The sequence below is a fragment of the Diadema antillarum genome, unplaced genomic scaffold, assembly GCF_040938485.1.
Source record: "Diadema antillarum isolate AM-2024a unplaced genomic scaffold, OU_Dant_1.0 seq00000798_RagTag, whole genome shotgun sequence".
Classification (NCBI taxonomy): domain Eukaryota; kingdom Metazoa; phylum Echinodermata; class Echinoidea; order Diadematoida; family Diadematidae; genus Diadema; species Diadema antillarum.
In genome coordinates, this window is record NW_027271682.1 from 704,674 (window position 1) to 731,748 (window position 27,075).

The 27,075-nt window shown below is 37.6% G+C and overlaps 1 protein-coding gene across 1 annotated transcript in view; it reads right to left on the bottom strand.

Moving 5' to 3' along the window:
• Positions 1-416: 416 nt before the first annotated feature.
• The window catches only part of LOC139739368 (epithelial sodium channel subunit gamma-2-like), a 29,101-nt gene continuing 2,442 nt past the window's right edge, over positions 417-27,075 (bottom strand). The window contains exons 2-7 of the mRNA XM_071649988.1: positions 12,305-12,665; positions 10,452-10,887; positions 4,124-4,224; positions 2,426-2,589; positions 1,392-1,590; positions 417-493 (exon numbers count right to left, since the gene is read on the bottom strand). Coding sequence (XP_071506089.1) covers positions 417-493; positions 1,392-1,590; positions 2,426-2,589; positions 4,124-4,224; positions 10,452-10,887; positions 12,305-12,656 — 1,329 coding nt within the window. The 5' untranslated portion in view covers positions 12,657-12,665. The remainder of the gene's footprint in view (positions 494-1,391; positions 1,591-2,425; positions 2,590-4,123; positions 4,225-10,451; positions 10,888-12,304; positions 12,666-27,075) is intronic.

A 27,075-nucleotide genomic window follows, 5' to 3' on the forward strand; every position in this document is an offset into this window, starting at 1 on the left:
TGGCATATTTTTACACCCTTTAACACCCATGGGTGTTGGATATTTTAACACCAGAGACGGTGTTACTTCAACACCAGATGGTGTGGTCCTTTATTGAAGTTCGGCCGGTGTTAGATTCAACACCAGTGGTGTTAAATCTAACACCACTGTTTTTGCAGTGTACGTTTTTAAGCAAATGCTTGGTCTCTAAGCAATTGCTTGTGCTTGCTAGCAAAAGCTTCTGCTCGAAAGAAATTGCTTGTTTTTATGCATAAGGATTCGAGTAAAAGGCTAGCACAAGCAATTGCTAGCGTTTATGCATTCGGCCCAATGCTAGAAAAAAACAATGTTTGGACTCTGTCAATATCGAGAACAATTTCATCAAATAATCTTATCCATATTTTGATAATTACGTCCTGTATGGAAACAAACAGTACTTACTCGCACGGGTTTTCGCACTCACAGCCAAGTGTATTCCTGATGTACTTTTTGAAGACTCTAATACGGCATTTCTCTTCGTTTGAATGAGAAGAATACGTGGCATGAAATAATACGGTAATAGTTTGTCTGATCATTATTATAGAAGCGAAGTGTGGATAGTTTCATTTTTTATTGGGGGGGGGGGGTCAAAAATATGATTATGATGTGGTAAACTTTTTAACTTTGTATTTCTGTTTGAATTTTGCCTAAGTTGAGAAGTTGTTAAAACACCCTGTAACAGGAATGATCGCTTTCTCAATGTTCACACCTCATCAGTGTGTACACCACATTGGCACACTCTTTAGAAAAGGGGGAAATGGTAAACCAACATTTTGAGAGTTAATATGTTGATATTTACGAAAGGTTCAAGGATCGACAACATTTAAAATGTTAGATTTACCGTTTGAATTTTCAGAGTGCATATATGCCAGTACTGTAGATGCATAATTGCATTCTATGAACATTATCATTTCTTTTGTTTGAAAACGTTTCATTGTTTTCCACTACATGTCTGGACTGGGTTATTCTTAGTTTTACAGATACACGCAATTTGTTAAAGCAGTATCATGAATATACTCGAAATTGAGCTACACTTGCGTCTGTTTCTGCTCCTCATCTAGCTATCATCAAGTATCAATGATTTCAGAAAACATTTTTTTTTGAATGCTTCATGCTCTCTTCTCATCTTCCATTTTCCCTCTTCGTTTGTGAGTCTCTCAATTTCTGTAATTTAGACTTTCTTTTAGAATGAAAATACCATAATACCGTGAATACAATTTCCATAAACGTGACCTAGAACTGAAAACGACTTTTCTCCTCTTTGAGACAACATTTTGCTTTTATTACATAGTCCCCGGCAGAATTAACTAAAATAGTTTACTCCAAGACTAACATACAACAAAAGGTGTCTTAAACAAAAATGACTGACTTACGATCTGTTATGTTGGTGGGGGAGCATATGGTACCATTGACGAGGATGTCGGTGACACAGTTGCATTGCTTCAACATCTCTCTTTCCAGGCACACCTTCAAGCACGAACGCTTGGAAAAGTCATATTCATCCTTAGCGTAGTAATCCTCACCGCCTTTCCCGCAGTTACCGTATGGCTCTGGGAGACGAGTGATGTGCGTCTTTCGGGAAATGACGACAATGACAAAAAAATAATACTCCATTTTCCGTTTGTGTGTTGGGTGTGTGTGTGTGTGTGTGTGCGTGTGTGTATTTCTTTGATTCGCCATATCTCTCCTTATAAATTGTTATGCGTGATGTATACGTATCATGTCAATAACAATGTGAATGATACGAATCAACAATCATGAATCTGAAGAGACTAATTTTGACTTATACTTGTACTATTTTCAAACCTAAAACATGGAAAGGTTTCAAATTCATCTGTCAGTATTGGGGACTTGCTAGCAGTATATCAAAAGAGTTCACTCAGGAAGTTGTCCGGCTGACGCGATTTGCCGCGAGAAGGATGAATTGTTATGGTTATGAGTATTTGGAGACCAAATTGACCATGGTTTAGATCGTATACGGTGGCTTTTATCCCACGTGTTAGTTCAAATCTTGGACTTGAACTTGAACTGTATTCGGTTTCATTAAAAAGATATAATTTGATACATATCAAACAGACGCCAAAGAGTCTTCTTTGAATGAATGATCTCCGTTCGGATATGGTTGGCAGAATCACGATTAGATGACGTTATGCAGTGTGCGACATATTGTATTTATCGTGAACCATGATAAGATGTGCTCTGAGATTTTGATACTATCGGAGTACTTATTTGGCTATGATACATTGCATTTTCGTCGTTACCCAAACTAAATCATGCCAGACAGCATTAATGCACGCATTGCTTTTCAATATAATGTGTCAATTTTATAGCAAATATGAACAGATTCTGCGGGCATACCGAAGCTATGTTTTACTTTTGATTTCGCTAATAGAAAATAAAGATATACCCTTTTAAGTCCAATGGATGCAACCTGTCCGGCAGATACGAGGATGCCATCGTCTTCAGGAAAGGGAAAAATGGATGGATGATTGATGGATACGACTACTCCTACTTCCGGACTGAGGACACCAACATATTCTGGCTCATCAACGAACAGAGTCAAGTGCAGACCTAAAAGTTGTGATGTAGAGAGGTAAAAAAACAACAACAACAATGAAGAGGGTAATAGATATTGATTAAACAAATCTATAATATCAGGTTTTTGTTTTACTTCACTCAATATGTCTCTGATTGAGTACATTCTTCACAGTTTAACTCATCCATTTATATACATATTACAACGGATAATTTATTGCGTATTATAATAATTATCTTTCACAGGAACATACACGAAATTTTGTCGCAGATCACGTCAGTTATGAGGCGTATATTAATCAGTGGTGGGACGGCGAATCAAGTTACTCGCATTGGCAACGATAACAACTGAAGCAATGTAAGCAAGAGAGTTTTACTTCTTGAATATGGGATCTCATGAAAATGGAAGACTTCTACTACAGCAAAATCATATATTCGTCATTATTATAAGCATTGCAGGAATCCATTATCGGTTCTGTGAAAGAGAAAGTAATGCCTATAATTGGTGTTTAAAGTAGAACGTGTAAAGGCTTCTACTTGGGGTTTGAGTCGGTTTTTCCTAAAATTTTATATACAATATGGGAGTAATAACTACATAATACCCCACAGTGTCACACTCACATAGAAAACAATCTTTTCATGTCTTTCTTATAATTATGATAATGATAGCCACTTTACGAAATTTGTATCATATGCAAATTTGGTGAAGTGGCTGTCACGCTTCATAGACAAAAAAAAAAAAAAAAACACCTCATATACCATTTCAAACCGCCTACTTTTTCCCTACCTTAATTTGTTCTCCGATTGATATCAATGAACCATCAGAATAACAAACATTACCCATTGATTAATTTTCGACACTGGAAAGTTATCACTTAACAATAATTATTTGAATTTTTGAAGAAAAGATCTCTAATTTTACTCCCTTCTATTAAGTCCATATTGCCATTTATCAGATCTGTCAGTATTCATCATGTATTCGAATAGACCATTACCATATCCTTGCCTCCTAAAATATTGATTGATAAATATCTAATGATTACATGGACTATTGTACCATTTCAAAACGATATGTTTAGAACGCACCTATTTGGAAGGGGATATTGTGACCTGTTTCACATTATTGACAATAAACGTACCTTTCATGGGTGCTGTCGTGCACACCTGATGTGTAAAATTATGCTGCAAAACGTTTTGTTGCATAAGTATGTTAAGCCCAACTCCTACCTGACAGTTATCAAGACTTGGCTCAAATTTAATACCCAAAACAAAATGACCTCTTTTCTTGTGGTAGAGAACTAAGAAACAAAATGATAAATTCAAAACTTAAAAAGGAAATAAAAGCTAATCTCGCTGCACTGGCAGTAACCGAATGAGAACTCGGGGCCTTTAGGAATTAAGCTCCGCATATTTTGTACTAGTATGCATATGGGAAAAAAAAAACATACCTCAAAGACAAAGACTTTCGTGTGGTTGTTCTCTGTAGAATGCATCCAATATATGGCAAAGAATTAACAAAAGAACATAACAGATGAATTGAATTTGCGGCCAAACGCTGGTCACATTTTACCGTATTGCGAGCCCGTGCTTCTTGTTTTGACGGCCGATTTCTTGAACTGGTTAAAAATATAACAATTCCCGTAGCGAATGTCTTGGATCTTCGTGAATTTTCTGAGGATCAAAGTAGATAAAAACAATATATATATATATATATATATATATATATATATATGTGACCCTGCACCTCAAAACAAACAAAAAGTCGCCAGACATGAATTTTTAGTTAAGACCATATTCTGAAAGAGCAGACTTTAAGCTTTAAAATGATGTATAACTCAAATCAAATGGACTCTCCTAACCTATCTAAATATCGGAAAGAAAGCACAAACTCAGGAAAAGTGTGAACTGAGAAAAGAGGCTCTGAAGTACAGTGTCTATTCAAGCGCTTAATCTTTACCAAACTGTCCTGGCTGTGCGATGAATGGGACAAAAAACAGGAAGTAAACCACCAGAGTAACAACAATGAAGGGATTATCAAATTGAACTGAAATTAAGCATGCCTCATTAACACATTCTGTCCATAATCAATGCCAACTTTCAAAGCAGTAGCACTATCCTTTCAAAAGTTATTAGAGTTGAAAGTGAAGAGTGTGGACAAGGTTTTTCAGAAATGAAAAAGGGATTCTAAAGACACACCTAATCACACTATTCTACCAAAAATGTTCGAGAAAAACTGCTAAAAAAACACACTTTCCGGCCCGTTTTATGATACCAATTTTTAGCATATTGTAAAAGAACACCCGCTCTTTCAGAAAATATGAAAAAGTCAAGTTCGGCTAGGTTGATCCATTTCACTTATTTTCAGTCCTCACGCAAAATCAGTGTGTGCGACTTTATGTTCGTTTTGAGGTGCACGGTCACATATATATATATATATATATATATATATTCATATATATATATATATATATATATATATATATGTATACGGTATACATGGTCAGACAGCGAAAGAGAATTGGAGATATAAGATCTATGGATTATAAATCCTGAAATTAATTTCAGATTTGAGTAACCGTACAGGAGTGGTTTTGTTCTAAAGCAAGACAACTTATTCTCATCGCCTATAGTCCTTTGGTGGAGATTAAAACAGTCGGTCCCGTGTTTTTCTGAAGCAAGTATCTTTACTCCCTCGGTGGCCACGTATAGCAAATCATATTTCAATAATATCAATGTATAACTCAATACAAGTTTTCAATTTTCAATTTTGATACCAGTAGAAACATGTGGTTACATAATAGATACGTGAGTAGTACAATGTTGTATATGCCTACTTTGTCGTGGCATTATCATCATGATTATCAGTCCTTTGCAAATCTGATCAGTATAGGCCTCACCTACTTGACAACTTCAGCGGGATTTCTCCCTACTCTTTAAGAGACAATTAATGAACTCAGTGGGAGTGAAGTGGATTCTGTATAAGGTAGGTTTTATACCTGCATACATGACTCTCTTAAATACTGAACCGGCGGCTTCAAGTCTACATCGAAAAAAAAAGGCGATGACGATAAAGTGTCTGCGAAAGGGCACTATTGCCGGGCTCGGACTCGAACATCCATAAGTACATGGTAGCCTAATCTGTCTTATTCGTGTGGCACGACCTAACCACTCAGCCACGACAGCCCTCCTTCATTACAGGCTATAACCATGAAACATCTTAACCTGAGAAAAGTTTTTGTGCAGCACTTTATGAAGTGGAACCTTTATCATCAGGTTAAAAGCCATGCAGGAAGTAAAGTTTCTGCTGTATTAGCACTTTTTTTTTTTCACGCGTTCAAAGTTGTGAAAGGCATCCATCCTACCTGGAGACAAATGAAATAAATGTCATAGAATTCACAATGTGTAGTGCATCTCGGGATGGAAACAGGGCTTGTTTGTTTCTTTGTTTGTTTGTTTGGGTTTTTTGTCCTGAGTGTCAATATGACATTTCTTGAAAGAAATATATTATTCAGAGGGGTGAAGGTTCAGCTGTAAGTTTCTTCAATCAGTCTCCCTCTACACCGGCTGTTTTTTTTTTCCCGACATGTTTGTTAATTTACAGATCAGCAGTTGGGATCTTAACAAATTTAATTTGTAGAGGGAGACAAATTGAAGAAACTTTCACCTGAATCTTCACCCCTCTGAATAATAATTATCTTTCTTTCATTTAATATATGTGCCTTGCCCGCCTTGGACTACTTAACATAACAATGTCGGAATTTCGTAGCTTGGATATTCTTTTTTTTTATCAGCAACGAATGAGAAGTACAATTGTAGTATACAAACACGAGATAAAGCACGAGTCAACCAATGTGCTTAATAGTACCAAGGAGGTTTTATACATGGAGTTCCAACTGGCTGTAATAACTCAAACAGTTGGCAGATTTCTATTGACGTTAAAAAGAATTCCACAGGTGCACTTGTGCCTTTGATGATCGATGTTCGACGCCGCCGTCTTGCGGAGGAATCTGAAGATTCATTTTGAACGTTATCATAATGTTGGCCATATTTTGCTTATTTATTTATTAAATGAAACGAAATTTCACTTAATGATAAAGCATGTAAAACAAAAGTCAATTCCGTTCAGAAATTTGCGCAAAAGTGTAAATCAGAGCTGTATCATGTGAAAATGTTTAAAACTGTACCCTCCTGGAAAGCTGGTTTTATCACATTTCCGCTTAGTTTCCGCAAATAAAATTAATATGGAATAATCTTCAAGTATAATTCTTTGTTGATATCAGATTAGTGCCCGGAAATGCCAAGTCGAGTAATTTTCATCTTTATTTCAGCAGTTTTTGCTCAATTTCCGTTCTGGCATCCTCGTGTCTGTACCACCTACCTTTTATAAGAAGGCATAGCGAAAAGTAATTGCCATCATATTCTTAGCGCTCCGAGCATTCACTTCTTATTCGCCTGAGACTTTCAGGCATGGCTGCTTTATTCTTCCTTGGGTGCGTTTATCAACTCTTTTTCTCGGCAGAAACAGGTTTTCCAAACAGCTTTCAAGGAATTTTTACGAGTTGATAAACGCAAAGCTGTTTTGAAAGCCCTTTCGGAAAGCCTTTTCGAAAGCCGCAATTTGAGGCTTTCCATACAGGTTTCCTAAACAGGTTTTCTGAAACCTGTTTGTAAAAGCCTTTTGAAGTTGATAAACGCAAAGCTGTTTTGAAACGGCTTTGTAGTATTGTACTGCAGTTACGAAAAATGCAAGCCTTATAATGACCTCTTCTCCTCGGGTCGAATTGCGCAATGCAGCTGTGCAGTGACAGGCCAGTTATCGTGTTCGCGAAGAGTTGATAAACCCAACTATTTTCGAAGACGTTTCTAAAGGACTTTGGAAACGGCTTTTGAAAGCCGTTTAAACAGGGGAAAGCTGCACACATCGCCGGTTTAGATGGCGGTTCATGGCGGTTCTCAAACCGCCGTGAACCGTGTCCTAATGATGGCGGAAAGCACTTTGACTACGTTCTCAACACGTTTTGAACACGGAGCAAACGCGGATTGACACGGAAGGTGGAGGAGTCCATACCAAGCCCATGTAGTTGTTGGATGCAATCAGAGCCCTTTCACTTGTCCTCAATGGGTTTCAACAAGGAGCGTTTTGCTTTGTTTATAGGTAAACACAATTTTAAAGAAATTATGAAACGTTGTAGCCCCCTGTGTTTTACAGATTGATATAAGTGATGCAATAAGCAATTATCCTCAAGTTTCAACGTGCTCTTTCTCTTTCTCTTTTAATTTTTAACATATCTGTATTAACTGTCATTAAACAGATGTATACATATCAAAGGAGAATCCAACATAGTTTCCAAAGTTTCCTGTTCATTTGCAGGTTTATTAATCAAGTGATGTGTAAGTACTTGCTTGTTTCAACATCTCTCTTTTTTTTCAATTAAGTTTTCACATAATTATTTCGCGTATTGAATTTAAGATCTTGTTGCTTGTTTATCCATTTTTTCACAAAATTGCTCCTTGTTACCTTTCAGAGCTCCTCGTAAAATATGAGCCTATGAGAGTTCCTACATCGTAAGGGGAATCTGTATATGATACCCTCGATCCATTACAACAAACTACTATGGCAATCGTAGTTTATGCCGCCCCAGAACTGTGAAACAGCACCCCAAGTGATAAAACGTGCAAGTTCCATCAACAAGGTCAGAATGTTTTTTTTTTTTACTTATCTGTTAAAATAGTTACATAGTGATTGTAGATGATGATTTATGCAGCATGTTGCTGTTTCTGAAATTACCTTTTCCTGTTTATCTTTTTGTTCCCCCTCTAAAACGCATAGAGACCTTGCCAAAGGTATTATGCGCTATATAAGAACGGCAATGATGATAATTATCTTTAACAACAGTCAATAAAAAGGCATAATGTACATTATACATTATCAAAGAAGCATATACACTCTTAAAACATCCGAGTCAGAACTGACCCAGAACTGGGTCCGTTGGGGTCACACACCGTTCCGGGTCAAAAATGACTTGGAATTTGGTCATGAACACCCCGAATGGGGTCACCCTTAACCAATTCATGACTCTGAACAACTTTTTGAACATTTTGTTACTGTATATGTGTTAAAGAAATAAGGAAACTATAGCATTCAATATATTTACCCGATCTTGCATTATGGGTTCATCTTTGCTTTTTTTCTCTCTACTCAGTATTTTTTATTGCTCCGCCACGAAGTGTCGCCGGAGCCATTATTCTCTGTTAACTTCATTGTTTCTTTTCGGTTGAAAATTATGGCGGTGTTAACACGGTATTATCACGGATCTTGCGGTGCAAACACGGAGGATGCCGATCTTTACACGATGAACGGCGATGTGAACACGGTCCATTTCAAACCGCCAAGACCGCCACGAAAAATTAAACATGTTTAATTTTTCTGGCGGTTCTCGGGGTTCATGGCGGATGAGTGACGGATAACCAGGGTTTGTGTACGGTGTAAACACGGTCTTTGGCGGAGCACGGCGATTTGCTGAACCGCCATGAACCGCCATCTAAACCGGCGACGTGTGATTGTACCTTGTTTCATCAAGGAGGTTCAAGAGAATGGAGTCACAACTGTCTTTTTTTTTCCTTTAAACCCATTTTCGAAGCCGCCGCTCAAAAATATTTGAAGCATGTGCCAAACAGGATCTGCCTCGCAGATACGAAGACAATTGACTCGTGTCTCATTGCATAATCAACAGCCACTTAGTCCATGGGCCAAGACCCGAAAAATGGGTTTTTGGTACCACCTGAGGTGCCAAAACCTTTTCGGTGTCATTTTGTTTGTCGGACATAGATATGCTTATCAAGCTATGATAGCATTTCCACATGAGTAGCTTAGTCATAATAAATGAATTTTTAACCAATTTGGTCTCGTTTTTATATCCCTATACTTCTGAATCGAAACTAACCGCTATACAAAGAAGAGCACTGTCTTCTGTATGTCCACAGGTGTTTTGTTGTAAACGCAGTGCGCTTAGTCTTTACTCAAGGCAGCGAAGGGAATATCCAAAGGGTTATGATGTCAACAGCTGTCACGCAGTGCGCTTAATCTTTATTTAGAACAATGTGTCGTTATCATATCTAAAGTTCCTAATAAAAGGGATTATCTATACTGTTTTTATACTACCCTCTCAACAAATACATCAGTTTTAAACAAAAATCACTCTGTTCATTTTCAACATTATTTATTATAATGCATTGTAGTGTACCGGTACATTGATTTTGCATCATCTTTCATTGTTGGATGGAAATAAAGCGACATTGGCGTGGTATTAGCGTTTTCACCGTAGCCTTTAACCGGAAAATGATAAATAATTGAAAAATACGGTAAAATTCACGATGAATTGCTCTTTTGTTGTTGTTTTTAGATAAAGGGATATACACAGTATTATAAGCTTTGGATATTCCCTTCGCCATCTTGAATATAAGACTAAGCGCTGTGGACATCATAACCCTTTGGATATTCCCTTCGCTGCTTTGAGTAAAGACTAAGCGCACCGCGTTTACAACAGAACACCTGTGAACATACAGAAGACAGTACGCTTCTTTGTATAGCGGTTAGTTTCGATTCAGAAGTATAGGGATATAACAACGAGATCAAATTGGTTAAAAAAAAATCATTTATTATGACTAAGCTACTCATTTGGAAATGCTATCATAGCTTGATAAGAATATCTATGCCCGACAAACAAAATGACACCAAAAAGGTTTTGCCACCTCAGGTGGTACCAATATCTGGCCTGGCCCATGGACTAACTTCAAATATTTTTGAGCGGCTGCTTCGAGCATCTACCAAAGGGAATAAGACGGTTGTGACTCCATTCTCTAGAACCTCCTTGATACTGTAGTACGTCAGAACGCACTCAAATGAGCAGGGCTCCTTGTCGAAGGCGCACTGTCTAATCAGGTCCACGCCAGGCTGTCCGTACTCGTCCAGTTCTTCCCGATTGGGTTTCACATAGTCCTGCAGGTCGCTAAAATCCGACATTCGAGATCCATTGTACACAGACTCCCAGTCGTTAGGGTCTGTCACGTTTTCCCAGGTGGGAAAAAGAAAGGATCCCCAGTCAGAGTCCCATGCATAAGATGATTCAGAGGATATGCTGTAAGAAGATTGAGGAGTGCCGGGGCTGGAAGGAGATTGAAGACCGCCGGACCTGGTTGAACTAGAGGACGAATCCAGGAACAGATCCCAGAACCCGAAGTCCGAACTACTGTCGCTGGATCTCTCCGCTAAGGATTCGTCCTGGAGTTGAGCATGCTGTTCATCCAAAGCTATCAGTCCTTCGAAACGTGTCCCTGATACGAAGAAAAGAGCTTTGATGTAGGCCCCTATCTCCTAGATAGGCTATACAGTGGACTCCCGTTATAACGAAGTCCTCGGGACCGGCAGTTTTCTTTCGTTATATCGAAATTTCGTTATAACCGAATGAATAAACAATAAAAATACATAGAGTTGATAATGTGGCACTAAATATTACTTCGTTGTAACCGGAATTTCGTTATAACCGTGTTCGTTATAACGGGAGTGCACTGTATAATATTATTGTCATATCTATACGTGAATTGCATGTCTATTCAAATTAATGAAAATCTTGCTTCGAGTTGCTTGAATGTATTGCACCTTATTTACAAATTGCCCTATCATTGCCTATATCGATGTAATTAACACCGATTTAATTATGTTTAGTAGTGGCAAGCAGTAAAGAGAAGTAGCTCTCTCTTCTCTCTCTCTCTCTCCCTTCTCCTCCTTATTCTTGAACACATCTCCTTCCTTTCTTAAGTATACGCATTATACACATTATATTCATACAGACCTGGGCCCTGTTTTATAAAACTGCTCGTGAAGTTACGCACGACTTTACGAACGACTTTAATAGATATGACAAGCGAAGTGGGTTTCCTAATCATTGTAAATTTACAGATGATAATGATTATTTTTACATGCTTATACACTCTAAAAAAAAATCCGGGTCAGAACTGACCCGGAACTGGGTCCGTTGGGGTTACACACCGTTCCGGGTCAGAAATGACAAGGAATTGGGTCAGATATGACCCCATCCAGAGTCATGAATTGGGTCAGGGTGACCCACCCCAGTCCGGGTCTTCATGACCAAATTCCAAGTCATTTTTGAGCCGGAACGGTGTGTGACCCCAACGGACCCAGTTCCGCGTCAGTTCTGACCCGGATTTTTTAAAGGGTACACTGATTTAGTTGAGAGTGTATTTTTCCCCCAATGTATATGAAATATTGACATACAGTCGTACTTTGTTAAACCGTTAGGGATCACATCGGTACACATGTTGACACTTCATATTCCAGTCATTCGTAAAGTCATGCGTAACTTTGCGAACAGCTTTATGAAACAGGTCCCTGTGACTTCACACACAGTAAAGTGTCCCTTTTGGAACGCCCACACTTCTATAAATCATTGGATGATAAATAATAAAGTGTATAAATTGCAATAATTCGCGATGAGATGATATGAAAACAAAATCAATGTTGGGATAACATAACAATGATTGAGACCACTATATCACTGTATTGTGATTAAAATGAAAATGAGACTCTCATTATGAAAGCTTGAAGGGCCCTTTACTTCGTTACGGCCAATTTTCATGAACTTATATTAAATTGATACTTTCATCTTACCACAGTCAATGTTCTGATTAGCGTTAAATTTTTGGGCATTGGTCACCCCCTCCTTTTTATTACCGTTCAGTTTGCTTCTTCTCATCATGTTCAGGTTGCAAATAGTGACGGACGGGAAGAAAAGTTCCTTTCTGGTGATGATAGAGATTTTTGACGTCGTCGGTCTGTGGAAGAAGTCGATGATGGTGTTTGATCCCTGAAACAGCAGCAAGCTCAGGGCGGTCGCTGTGATGACGGCCCACGTAAGACGGAATAGACGGGACCGATCTGATCTCAGGATTTGTGGCACACCGTGCGTGGTCGCGTTATCAGCGAAGTCCTTGATGGCATCGGCTGTACTCATCGGGGACGAGGAGCCATTCATCTTTTCCTCATCCTTAGCGTCTTGGCCTTGTGTCTTCATGGTCATCTCCATGTTTCCTCACTGCGGCTTAATAGATATCCATAAAAAACTAAATATACTGTATTCCAGGAACCTTTTGTTTTTGTCAATTCCTAGTGTTCTGAAGCATTTGAACTTTTCATTTGCCATCAAGATTTTTCCCTTGCCAAGTTTTAGAAAAAACCCGGCATTTATCTTTTAAAAAGATTCAAATATCAGTTTTCGTTCTCAGGCCCTGCCCCCCCCCCCCCCCCCCTCCAAAAAAAAAAAAAAAAAAGAGGCGGGAGATACGTCACTGATTTGTGCCGTTTTTCATATGGGAAAACTCGTAGACATAACTATAAAACGGTCCATGTACATCTTGTCAGTAGGTCCTTGTATATTTTAGAGATCAACTGGCAAGTACGGATTTGGTCCAAATACGACATTGACAACAAAAGTAAATTATCTTGACCCTAACAGGGAGATACAAAGTGCACTTGCAAGTCCAACAGGAAGGTTTGCTTAAACCAAGTTTTAGGCGTAATCATAAGTCTTCTTCAGGACTTCTTACATGTATGTAAATATGAAAGACGTATACGTAAAAGTGTCACATCTGAACATCTGCAGCCTACCAGCAATGAGCAAAGTTAGACTATCTGAAAGATTTGCTCAAGAATTATGTTCTTGATATATTTACAATGTCTGAAACCCACCTGGATAATACAATTCTGGATTCTGAGTTGAATATAGATGGGTACAAGATAGAAAGAATTGACAGAAATCGAAGAGGAGGTGGGGTGGGAGTGTACATTGCCGACAGTGTCACATATGTGCGTGGATGTGATTTAGAATCATGTGAGTTAGAGGCTTTGTGGATAAAAGTCAAATGCACCAATACCAAGCCCATTCTTATAGGAACGTTTTATCGTCCTCCAAGAGCCAATGTCGATTATCAAAATCATATTGATGAATGCGAATCCAGAGTAACAGAACTGAACTGTGAAGTCATCGTGCTTGGCGATTTCAATTACAATATGTATTGTAAAAATGAGTCAAGGTCTGTTGACAAATTGTGCAGGGAGAATAATTTGAAGCAAATGATAAAAGATCCAACCCGTGTTACTGAGACCAGCAGAACTTTGATTGATATTGTAATGACAAACTTCCCAAACAATATTTTGTCAGAACAGAGTGGTGACTCTTGGTATCAGCGACCACAACCTGATTTATATTGTACGGAAATTGTACAGACCTAAGTTACCGCCCAGATTAATTACGTACAGATCAATGAAAAGGTTTGACCCTAATTCTCTTGTAACAGACTTGAGTGCAAAGGATTGGGGCACCTGTCTCGTCCCAAGTGATCCTGATCAAGCGTGGTCAAAGTGGAAACATTTGTTTTTGGATGTATGTGACAAACATGCCCCTCTCGTAACACATAGAGTCAAAGGTAATCAAACAAAGTGGGTCACTGAGGAATATGTATCTCTATCTTACTTGAGGGATAGGCTGAAGAAGAAAGCAGAAAACCAAGATCAAAACCAAAACTCATGTGTAATTTGGAGACAATACCGAAAAGTACGGAATCATCTGAATAATCTGCGTGACACACTGAAACATGACTATTATCGAATGAGTGTTTCGCAAAACAGAAGAAATCACAGACAACTGTGGAATGTTTTAAGAGAGTTAACTCCAAGTAGAAAGTCTGCTGCTGAAAAGATCACAGGATTGCAGATAAATGATACTCTTGATCATGACATTGGGAATATTGTAAATGAATTAAACAGTCATTTTGTGTCAATTGGTACAAATGTTTGCTCTAATGAAAGGTCCTTACTTACCCATGTCACATATAGCCGTGTACCCTGTGCTGATTTCAAATTTGTTGAATTACGGAACATTTTGTGTTAAACGCGCTACAGAAATTACAGACAAACAAAGCAACTGGTCTGGATATGATAGGAGCACAGTTGTTGAAAAGTGCAGCTCCGGCCATTTTACACACAGCTTACTCACTTATTTAATCTGACACTAAGAGCTGGTAAAGTACCTTGTGAGTGGAAAGAAGGTAAATTCTCCCCTATCTACAAAGGCGGAGATAGAACAGACAAAAATAATTACAGACCGATTTCTGTAATACCAATTGTTATGAAAATTCTGGAGCGTACAGTACACGATCAACTGTAATCTTACCTGCTAGAACATGACTTACTTGCACCGCAGCAGACTGGTTTCCGTAAGGGGCACAGCACTCATACAGTATTCACGTATTTTTCTGATTATTTGTTGAAACAGATGGATCAAGGGAAGTTAACGGGAGTAGTGTTTTTGGATTTTCGTAAGGCCTTCGATTCCGTAAACCACAGCCTTCTTTTAGAAAAATTACATATGTATGGTGTGCAAGGTATGGAATTGGCCTGGTTTACTAACTATTTAGAGAATAGGAGACAAAAAACAGTGATTGGTAAAGTAGAATCTAGCTGGGGTGAACTTGACTCGGGAGTTCCCCAGGGTTCCATACTGGGGCCCCTCCTCTTCTCTATTATGATAAATGACTTACCCAAGGTTACAACAAAGTGTCAAATTATGCTGTATGCCGATGATGCTGTTCTCTTCTACAGTAGCTCAAATCCACAAGAAATAGAAAAGACTCTGAACTCAGCACTGCCATCTATACATGACTGGGTGACTGTAAATAAGCTGGCCCTGAACTTACAAAAAACCCAGTACATGATATTTGGTTCGCCACATAATTTGTCAAAAGTGTCTCACCGTATCTGCATCAGTGTAAATGAACATCAGCTTTCCCAGGTTGACACTTTCAAATATCTTGGAGTCTGGTTAGACCCATCGCTCACATGGAAGGAACACATTCAAAATACCAGCAAGAAGATTGGCGCAAGAATTGCTCAACTGTGCCGCATTAAAAAATACCTACCATGCACGAAGTAGTTTGAAACTTCTTGCAAATTCACTCATTATGCCCCTCTTTGAATACTGCTGCAATGCCTGGTCAAATTGTACACAAAATACAAAAGATGCAATAATCAAACAGCATAAAAAGATGGCTAGAGTTATTACAGGAGCTGATGTTCGAACTCCGACTCAGGCAGTATTAGATGAATTGAGATGGGTACACATTGAAGAAAGGTGGAAGTTTCACAAATGTAAACTGGTATACCATGCTCTAAGTACTGAATCACCGTGCTATCTGTCAAACATGCTTGTCCAGTCTCAATCACTACATAGTCACAGGACTAGAAGTGCAGTAAATATGGGCCTCATTTTGCCAAAAACCCGGACACAGATGGGAAAACGGAGATTCTCCCATGAAGCAGCATTAATCTGGAACCAACTCCCAAATCATATTAAACAGGCATCCTCAAAACAAGCTTTTACAAATCTGTACTGGAGGAGATAGTGAGACAAACTTGAGAATAAGCAAAATACCTGGGTTGCTAAGTTATTAAATTGTTCATTATATGATTCTATTTCTTTCTATTTCATTCTTTCATGAGTGATTAGTTTGTGTGCCAAATGTTTTGCAGTGAAACATATTTTTTTTTAAAGACAAGAGTAACAGGAATACTGAGTTATTTAAGTGTAAGAGATAAATAGTATGTTTTGTATTAGTATTTTTTAATCAAAACTGTGTTATTGAGAGTGAGATATGGAATGTGATAGTAATTACGACTGCAGATGTAATATTGAGAGTATTTTTATTCTTTTCTTCATCTGTGATCTTTAGTGTTATATTTCATATCATGACGTATGTTTCATTATGCATGGATTATGCAAATGATATCCAGTAATGTAAAGTTAATGATAATTATAAGATTTTTTTTTGTTCAGAATAATATGTATATGAAATGTTTTTTTTTTCCACTTGTTTGATGGCGTTTCCATATACTTCCTTATTTTCTCAAACAATGTTATATATGGTTGGATATTACGAATTCTATAGTCCCATCAGATATGATACTGATTGAGGTTGAAACAGGATTTTTTTTTCTCTCTCATATGCTATATCATTTCAGTTATTATATAATGAATGAAAAGAATGGTATTGTGAACAGGTTATTTGTGTTTATTCAGTTAGCCTGTCTTTAAAGGCCCTGTCATTATACAATTGTAAAAATGTATAAATTTGTGTATTGATTGTTTCCGAGAAAGATTATGATTATGTAATATGATGTGAAATGAAGAATTATGGATTATGCAATATATACATGTGCTGTAACGTAGACAATTCAATTTTTCTCAATTGTGTCTCAACATATCACTTCTCAGTGAATTGCAGTGTTAAAGATGAAGTTATTTATCCATTTTTCTACCTCCGCAATACTCAATTATCTGGCCATGTTGTAAGTGTACAGTAATTGTATATTATGTTATTTTTCTTTTAATGTGTCTACAATGTATGTATTTCGTGATGTATGTTATAGTATGTGTAGGGCCTCTGAGAATAACAGTGTTTAGCCACTGACAGAGCTACCCTACTGAAACAAAACAAATAAATAAATAAATAAATAAATAAATAAATAAATAAATGCCAAGTTGCGTTTCATGCATTCTCTTTTTTACCAGCTACCATCGAACATATATTTATAGTGCGCTATACGCATCACTTGTGTTTGTGATATGCATCTATTTATACATAACAATTTCAAATTCACAAGAGCGCTGTTTGTTTTTTTTCATAAAGAAACAAATTATTGATATCTGGTGAGGTGCTCCTTTAACAGCCTTGTGAACTGAAGCAGAGCATTCACTTGTTCTTAACAACCTTTAAGCAGAGCATTCACTTGATCTCATTTTCTATAGATTAAGATAGAATTTTCGCATTTTGTTTATGACTATCAATGTTAAAGTGTGATCGGCAGAAAATTATTGAAATGCATGTCGCGTACGTAAACGACTTTTCAAAATCGAATGTGTGTGTGTGTGTGTGTGTGTTTGTAAGTGTTATCGGTTGTGTTGGACCGTAACTTGTATCATATTGCAAGTGAATATAAAAAAGTCGGTTGAAATGATTATGAAAATGAATATCAGCTTTCATACGGTGTAGGATAGGCATTGGCTAGTACACTGCTCTTGATCTGTATAAAAGGTAGTTTCCCTTCCACTTTCATCAATTATGAACTATACAGAGTTATGCTGCTCCATAATCCAACGTAATTTCAAGGACAAGCTTTAAGTAGATCTCTCCTACTTCCTATGTGAGGTGGATATCATAAATTATTTCTGTGAAGCGCTGAGATACATGTTCACTCACTGAAAGAATGCTATATAAGTACCCATGTTGTATTGTATTGTATTGTATTGTATTGTATTGAATTGTCTAGGGCAACTACCCCGAACCCTTCCCCTGACCCTAATCCTATAGTCCTAATCTTGAACCTAATCCTAACCCAAACTCTTTACCCTAAACCTAACCCTAATCCAAATCTTTACTCTAACCTTATCACTAACCAGTGTTTAGCCGGGGAAACTTGCCCGGAAATGGGGGGGGGGGGGGGGGGGGTAATTGTCCTGATGGAGACCAGCAGATGCACCTGATCTACCGTTTCTTGGATTATTTCTTGGATCGTCGCTTTGAATGCCTGTAAGAACCATTTCGTGTAGTCTGGCCTCCACGGTTAAAATCTCCGGTTATCCGGTCTGCATGGATCTCTATAGACCACCAAATTACAATGTCAGGTTGAATAGAATCTCTCTCTGTAAGCTAAAAAATATAATGGAGCAATAATCTCTTGAATTGAAGTTCACAAATAGAAAGAACTTGATAGTAGTTGTGTGGTATAGGCCACCTAGCGCCAATCATGAAGTATTTGAAGATTTTCAATCGTTTTTGCAAAATATCGATGACTTAAACACTGATTTTGTTATTCTCGGTGACATCAATTGTAATATGACGAAGCCGTCTGGTGTGAATTTATGGCAGACTAAGCGACTCTTACAATTGTTTGAAAGTTATAACTTAACACAAGTTATTGATAGTCCGACCAGAGTCACACAAACAACTTCTTCGATTGTAGATTTGGTTATCACCAATAAGTCTGAAAAAATCGTTCAGTCTGGTGTTTTGCCCATTTCTCTCAGCGATCATTTTTTGATATACTGTACATGGGGAAATAAATCGCCTGGATTACAAGGAAATTGTCACAGGTACAGAGAAATGCGTAATGTTAATAAAGTAAATATGACAGAATTTGTCGATGATGTGAGTAAAATAATTTGGAGTAATATCACAACTATGACAAATGTTGATGATGCATATCGCTCGTTTGAGGAAAGTTTAATGAAGTCATTGATAAACATGCACCATTAAAGAAACAAAGAGTTAAAAAGAAAAACTCGCCATGGATGACTGTCAATATACTGGAATTAATTCGCACAAGAAATGTACAAAAGAAAAAAGCAATAAAATCTAAGCAAGAATGTGATTGGTTTGAATATCGGAAACTAAGGAATCTCGTCACAAAGGAAGTGAGAAAGGCCAAAACTGAATTTGTTAGTAATACCGTAAAATCGAATATTAGTAATTCCAGTGCAATTTGGAAATCGTTGAAACATCTCATGCCATCAAAAAGTCGGAAAGAAAATATTATGTCTATAGAAAAAGAGAATGGAATTATAAGTGACAAACGAGAAATAGCAGACTGTTTTAATTCATTCTTTACTGAAATTGGTGAGTCCATACAAAAAAGTGTGGAGTGTGATGATAGCACACAATACAGACAGTTCATAAGAGCACGTGACAATACGTTTGAATTTCACTCGATCTTGGAAAGAGATGTAATAGACGTAATAGACGTATTACCAGATAAAAAGTCTTGTGGAAGTGATAATTTACCATTGTTTTTGTTGAAACCTATTTCTAAATATATTGCGAATCCTTTGACCCAAATGTTCAATCTGTCCATTCGAACAGGGAAGGTGCCAATGAAACTGAAATGTTCCAGAATTACACCCGTTTTGAAGAGTGGTAAAAAGACTGATATGAATAACTATAGACCGATATCTATATTACCTCTTTGCGCTAAGATACTAGAGAAAATTGTGTACAATCAAGTTCATGTTTATTTGAAAGCTGCTGATATTATCAATGTAAACCAGTCTGGTTTTCGTTCTCTACACTCCACTCAGACCACCCTCCTAAAAGTAACGGAAGACTGGTTAAGTTGTATGGACACAGGGAAACTCGTTGGCATGGTTACTATTGACCTGCGAAAAGCGTTTGATACAGTCGATCACTCTGTACTTCTTGACAAACTGCGCTTGATTGGTATGGGTCCTCTCGCCTGTGAATGGTTTGGGGATTATTTGAGTGGTCGCTTTCAGTACACTGAAGTCAATGCAGTTAGATCCCAGCCTTTGAATGTAAGGTGTGGCGTCCCACAGGGGTCCAATCTCGGTCCTCTTTTGTTTATGATCTACATTAACGACCTACCCAATTGTTTGCAGCATTCATCTGTTGCGTTGTACGCGGATGACACATGTATTTATTTTTCTGGAGAGAGAATCAGTCAGATTGAAGCCAAACTTAATACCGATTTGGAATATGTATCTAAATGGCTGAAGTGTAATCATTTAGTTCTAAATTCCAATAAATGTGAAGCTATGATAATTGGTTCACATAAGCGAGTTAAAAAGCAACATATCAATGTAGTAATTAACAATACAACCATTAAACAAGTTTCTTGTTGTAAATATCTTGGCGTTTATGTTGACCAATCACTTGACTGGAATGAACATATTGATTATTTGTGTAAAAGTACAGTGAAAAATTTGTACTTGTTGAAACGAATTCGGTCTTTTATTTCTGATGATATAGCCCTTTTGTTTTATAAATCAATTATTCAAAGTAAATTAGATTACTGTGATGTTGTGTGGAGGAATATAAAGAAATCTCATATTCAAAGACTCCAAATTCTTCAAAATAGATCACTGCGTGCAGTACTGAACGTACAAGCTAGGTTCCCCACTGATTTATTATACATAGCACTCCCCATCGATAAACTGGATAAGAGGCGACATAAACATACTCTACAAATTATGTATAAAATTGCACACAAGTTTTGTCCGAAATATTTGTTTGATATGTTTCAACTTAAAGTTTTCAGTTATAACGTAAGGAATTCATCGTTAAATTTTGTGTTACCTTTGATTAAGACTTGTTTCAAACATAAAAGTTTGACATATTCTGGATCAATGCATTGGAATAAGTTACCATTGGAATTGAAACAAAAACCAACGTTTGTAAGCTTTAAAAACGCACTTGACCGAAACTGTTAATTGACAACTTTTTCAGTTTCCCCCTTTGTATGTGCTTCTCTCTCCCTATCTCTCCTTTCTCTTTCTCTCTCTCTCTCTCTCTCTGTGTTTCTCTTTCTGTCTGTCTCCCTCATTCTCTCTCTCTCCTGAACTCATTTCATTTTAAACTACGGCGATCATTTGTATAATTGTACATGGTTATCTTTGATTGATCATGTTTGTTTCTGTCGAAATGTGTGCCGCAGTTTCATCAACATGTTATTGTGGTTTTTTTTTCTATATGTTTTTTTTTTCGGTTTTTAAGTATGAGTTTTGTTTTTGTTTGTTTGGTTTCTTTGATCATTTCTGTATAAAATGTATATCTATGTTGTATTTTTTATCCGCACGGACCTGCGGAAGAACAGCCTACGGGCTGAAGTATGTGCCGTGCATAAATAAATGAATGAAATGAAATGAAATGAAATGAAATGAAAACAATTTTGAACAATATTTTCCTCGCCTAGACAATGTGTTAATTTACTACGCGAAACATAATGTCCTTATACTCAATTTTCATACATAAAAAAAATAATGAATGGATGCTATGCATGGATTTCGAATTAGTCTGGTAGGAATGGGGGGGGGGGTCCTCATGCACCCTCCGAACACATTTTTTAAACTTATTTTTTTTGTAATCCTTAGGGTGTCTAGTTAATGAATTGTTTTGTTCCCAAGAAAAAAAATGTGTCCCATGGGGGTCATTGGCGGCCATCTTGGCAGCCATCTTGGATTTTTAGGGAAAATCATTAATTTCCATAACTTTTGAACTACACAGCATAAGATTAAAAATAAAGCATTTCTTCAAAGTAAATGTGACACGAGGAATCGATTGAAATGGTTATTTACATGATCAAAGCAAGTTTGAAACAAGAAAAGCCTAAAAATATGAGAATTTCAGTGTCGTTGACACCGAAAAATACCCAAATAGTTTTACTTTTGAATTACACAACATACAGGGACAAGTAAAACATTTCCTCAGAGTAAATACGGCATGAGGAATCGTTTGCGATAGTTATTTACATGATTAAAGCAAGTTTCATACAAGAAAAGTCCAAAAATGCGAGAAAAACCAGTGTCGTTTACTCTAGAAATTGCCCAAATAGTCCATATACATACATGACAATCTCATACCTCATAAGAGTGACTAACCACTTTGTCTTAATAGTCTTGTAGGAATGGGGGATCCCCATGTACCCTCCTTTTTTGTATCCCTTAGGGTGTCTATTTAATGATTTTTTTTTTCAAGTAAAAATCGTGTCACATGGGAGACATTGGCGGCCATCTTGCATTTTCGAGGAAAATCATTAATTTCTATGTATGAACTGTCCAACATACAAGGACAAATGAAACGTTTCTTCAGGGTAAATGTGGCATAAGGAATCGACTGAGATGGTTATTTACATGATTAAAACAAGTCTGATACAAGAAAAGTCCAAAAATATGAAAAATCCAGTGTCGGTTAAACCGAAAAGTACCCAAATAGTTCAACTTTCGAACTATACACAACATGTAGGGGCAAATAAAACATTTCTTCAGAAGAAACGCAGCATGAGGAATCAATTGAGATGGTCATTTACATGATGAAAGCAAGCTCTGATGAAAGCAAGTTTGATACAAGAAATGTCCAAAAATATGAAAAATTAAGTGTCGTTACTCTGGAAATTGCCCAAATATTTCATGCTGCATACATGAAAAATTGTATACCTAACAAGAGTGACAGACCACTTTGTCTTTATATCATTGCCCAAATAGGCCCGTATTGTTTTGTATCAAAAACATTTAAAAGAATCTGAAGAGAAAGTTGATTTCAAGCATTGTGACCCCTCACTTGGTGAAATCGAATGAAGAATGTAAGCACTATGGCAATTCATATGCAATTACCCTTAAAACAATTGGTCAAAGGAGGTCACACATGATAATAATGTTGATCACAACACGTGAAAGTAACTAATGGCAAACATAAAACTTGAAATGAAATTTAACACTCTTTGTGGGCGTTCAATTTCGTTTCATTTTGTATTTAAAACGAGCACTGTGCCAGAATGTTCAGTCGATTTCAAAAATTTAGGTGCCAAAATGTTTTCATTTGAACTTTTTAAAGCTTATTGTCACAAACAAGAAACAAAGAGAAAAAATTCACTTGACAGCCGGAAATCTACCCTGTGAATAGGAACTGTTATCAAATGTGGATTGCTGCTACTTTTATTTCGGGATATTTGCATATGAATTGCTTTTGTGCTTACATTCTGTATTCTAAGTCAACAAAAGAAAGTTCAAATTGATTGGAATTAAGTTTTCTTTCAAATTCTGTTAAAAGTTGTCTGATACAAGATACAACATTTAAGCTATTATTAAAAGACAAAGTGATTTGTTACATCTGTGACGTGTGTATACGGTTTCCATGAAGTACGGAATTAACGTATATTGAAAAAATGAAGTAATACAGTATGACTTCACTTTGCTAAAAATATTCTGAATTCTCATCCTGAGTGACTGTACAAACCACAGAAGCGGTAAGCGATATGTCAGCTTTCCATTTCACACTTCTGTAATTTCTAGTCATTAACAAAACCATCATCGTAATCAATGTCTGGTTCCTTCTCTTCATCATCCTTCATCTACTCAGTAATTTTCTGAAGCAAGTCAATGAAGGAGGTGGGAAAGATACCGAAGGCTGTCTTCTGCCATCCTTGTCCAGGATCAAAGGGGTCATATACAGAGCACCATAAGATTAGTTGGTCAGCTCTCTTTAAGATGACAAGGCGATGGGTCTCACATTTAATGTGTGAGATAAGGTTGTCTCTTCAAGGTTGGAGCATGGAGAAATCCACTTTGGAGTTGGTCGTCATGTGTTCGCCCTCTCCCACCATCTACCTCAGGATGATGCTGTTGTTAATAGACTTCTCCCAGGCCTCATGGTCATACATTAGGCATGTGAATGCTCCAATCTCATCTGTCACCTCTGGCTCTACAGACCACCCATCACCAAGATATATGAGGGGGCAAAAACATCGGCACATTATAAAGTTATGTTCTAAGATTTCAGCAGTGTTTATTATAATGTAATATTGAACAATTTACCACATTTCAGTAAAATATTGCTGAAATTACAATATCAGACTACTCTCACCTGAATGCTGTATGGTACATGGGGTGGCGTTGCAGATTCTTTAGGGGTCCGACTTTGCCCCTACCCTTGAAGGCACTTGTTACATCTTCCCCGGTAAACACATGTAGTCTAAGTATTGTGGTACAGTAGTCAGCTCCCTTTGATTCTGTATTCCAGTTCACCGACATTCATAATCTGGCAATGCTCGACAGTCCGCTTATCAAGGAAGATAGTGACGGTGACGGATTAAGCATGGTGCAAGAAGATCAAGAAAATGTCTGTGTCTGGCGTCCTCACCACAGCTGCTTTGTACCCAAGCTTAGTGGAATACTCGAGGTACAACACTACCCGGGTGTCCATCTCCTGGTCAGACAACAGCTCATGGATAGAGATTACTGTCTCCTGGGACGCATCATTGTGTGAACAGAAAGAATGTAACAGGAATCACTTAAGCTTCAGAGAATGTGATTGCTCTTACATTCCTTTTGTTTACACAATGATGTGTTCCAGGAGACGATGCGCGATATCCATGAGCGGCTGTCTAACCCGGAATAGACGAACACCAGGCTCGTGCTCTACCTCAAGTGCGCCGCTAAGTTTGGGTACAAGGTAGCTTTGGTGAGGACTCCAGACACAGACATTTTCTTGATCCCCTTACTCCATGCTTAATTCATCCCCCTCACTTCTACAATGCAGTATCTTCCTTAATAAACGGACTGTCAAGTATTGCCAGATTTTGAATGTCAGTGAACTGGAATATAGAATCAAAGGGAGTTGACTACTGTACCACAATACTTGGACTATATGTGCTTACCGGGGAAGATGTAACAATTAAGTGCCTTCAAGGGTTGAGCAAAGTTGGACCCCTAAGAATCTACAAAGCCACCCCATGTACAACACAGCATTCAGGTGAGAGTAGTCCGATATCATAATTTCAAAAGTATTTTACTGAAATCTAGTAAGTTGCTCAGTATTATATCATGATAAACACTACTGAAATCTTAAAATATGACTTGATAATGTGCCAATGTTTGTTTGTTTTTCCCAAAAAATCTTGATGATGGGTGGTCTTTGGAGCCAGAGGTGACAGATGACATTGAAGCATTCACATGCCTTAAATGTATAGCAAGGCCCGGAAGAAGTCTATTAATGGTGTCTGCAGCATCATGCTGAAGCAGATGGTGGGAGAGGGCGAGCAACTGATGACCAAATCCAAGGTGGATTTCTCCATGCTCCCACCTGGCAGAGGCTACCTTATCCCACACTTTCAATGTGTGAACCACCACCTTGCCATCTTTAAGCGAGCTGACCAGCCAATCTTCTGGTGCGCTAACCCCTTTTATCCTGGACAAGGGCGGCAGAAGATAGCCTTCGGTATCATGGATCCGGTGTGGTCAAGTGGCCCTATCCTTCCCAATTCCCTCATTGACTTGCTTCAGAAAATTACTGCGTAGATGGAGGAGGATGAAGAGGAGCAGCCAGACATTGATTACAATGGTCGTTTTGATGATGACTGGAAAGTACAGAAGTGTGAAACCAAAAGCTAACATATCGCTTACCCCTTTTGTGGTTTGTATAATTGCACATGATGAGAATTTACAGTACTTTCGACAAAGTGAAGTCATATTGTGTTACTTTTCTCGATATATGTTAATTCCTGCATACTTCATGGAAAACATATACACAAGTCACAAAATGTGACTAACCACTTTGTCTTTTGATCATAGCTTAAATATTGTGTCCTGTATCAGACAACTTTTAAAAGGATTTGAAAACTTGTATCAGACAACTTTTAAAAGGATTTGAAAGAAAAGTTAATTTCAAACAATTTCAACTTTCTTTTGTTGAAATAGAATACAGAGTGTAAGCACCTTTTAGCGATTCGTATGCATATATTCCAAAATCAGTTGCCGCAATCCACATTGATATAGCAGTCTCTATTCACTGAGTGGATTTCTGGCTGTCAAGTGAAATTCATATGTTTATTTTCAGAAAGGAAGGCTGTAAACAAATACGTTTGAATGAACCACTTTTAACTTAATCTTAAATAAGTTTTAATGATAACATTTTGGCACCTAAATTATTGAAATCGACAGAGCGTTTTGGCAGAGTGATTGCTTTCACGAAAATACCCCAACTCAAACTCTTCAAATACAAAAGTAAATGAAATAGAATACTCGCAAAAAGTGTTCAATTTCATTTTAGGTTTTATTTTTGACACTTTCACATGTTGTGATCCAAAATTTGTATGTTTACCTCTTTTGATCTGCTATTTTTTAGGGGTATTTGCAAATGAATTGCACGAGTGCTTACATTCTTCATTTGATTTCAACAAGTGAGGCGTCAAAATGCTTGGGGTTAATTTTTCATAATTATGTTGAATTTTTGTGTGTGTGTGTGTGTTACAAAATATCATATTTGAGCGATGATTTAAAGACAAAGTGTTAAAGCCCAAACAAAGTTCTGGTACGACTGCAAAAGTTGTCAAATTTCGCTCCCAAATGTGAACGTATGCTTAGGAAATGTGCAGGATAACGATGTTATAACAAGATATTCGATGAGTAACGACGAAAATGCGAAATATTAACCAAAAAGGTTCAGTCAACCCTACTTACCCGAACGGGGTCAGGGTAAACTCGGACTCGAGGATAACTCGGCTTCGCTTTGATGACGGCGGGATGAGTTGCAATGGTTGTCCCTCTGTGTACAGTGTTGTCCTATGGGAGCGCCCTGTATAAACTAGCGCTTCGTGTTCTGGCTACTCGCGGTAATGGTCCGAGTTGTTACAACGCGCGCATCAAAAACCTCTTTTGCGCGCATGCAAAATTAGTGTGCGCCTATCAAGCACCTCTAAAACAATCAAAGGCGCTTGATAAACAACAACAAAAACTCCAAAGACCGCGCGTCTCAGCAACTGAGGACCGTGCGCTGTCATTTTTGTTTTGTTTTGTACAGGATTTACATAATACGTTAGCACGCACTTTCCTGTCCATTCAGTTAGGCCTCATTTGGTATCATGCAGTGGCCAGTAAAATGTGGCGA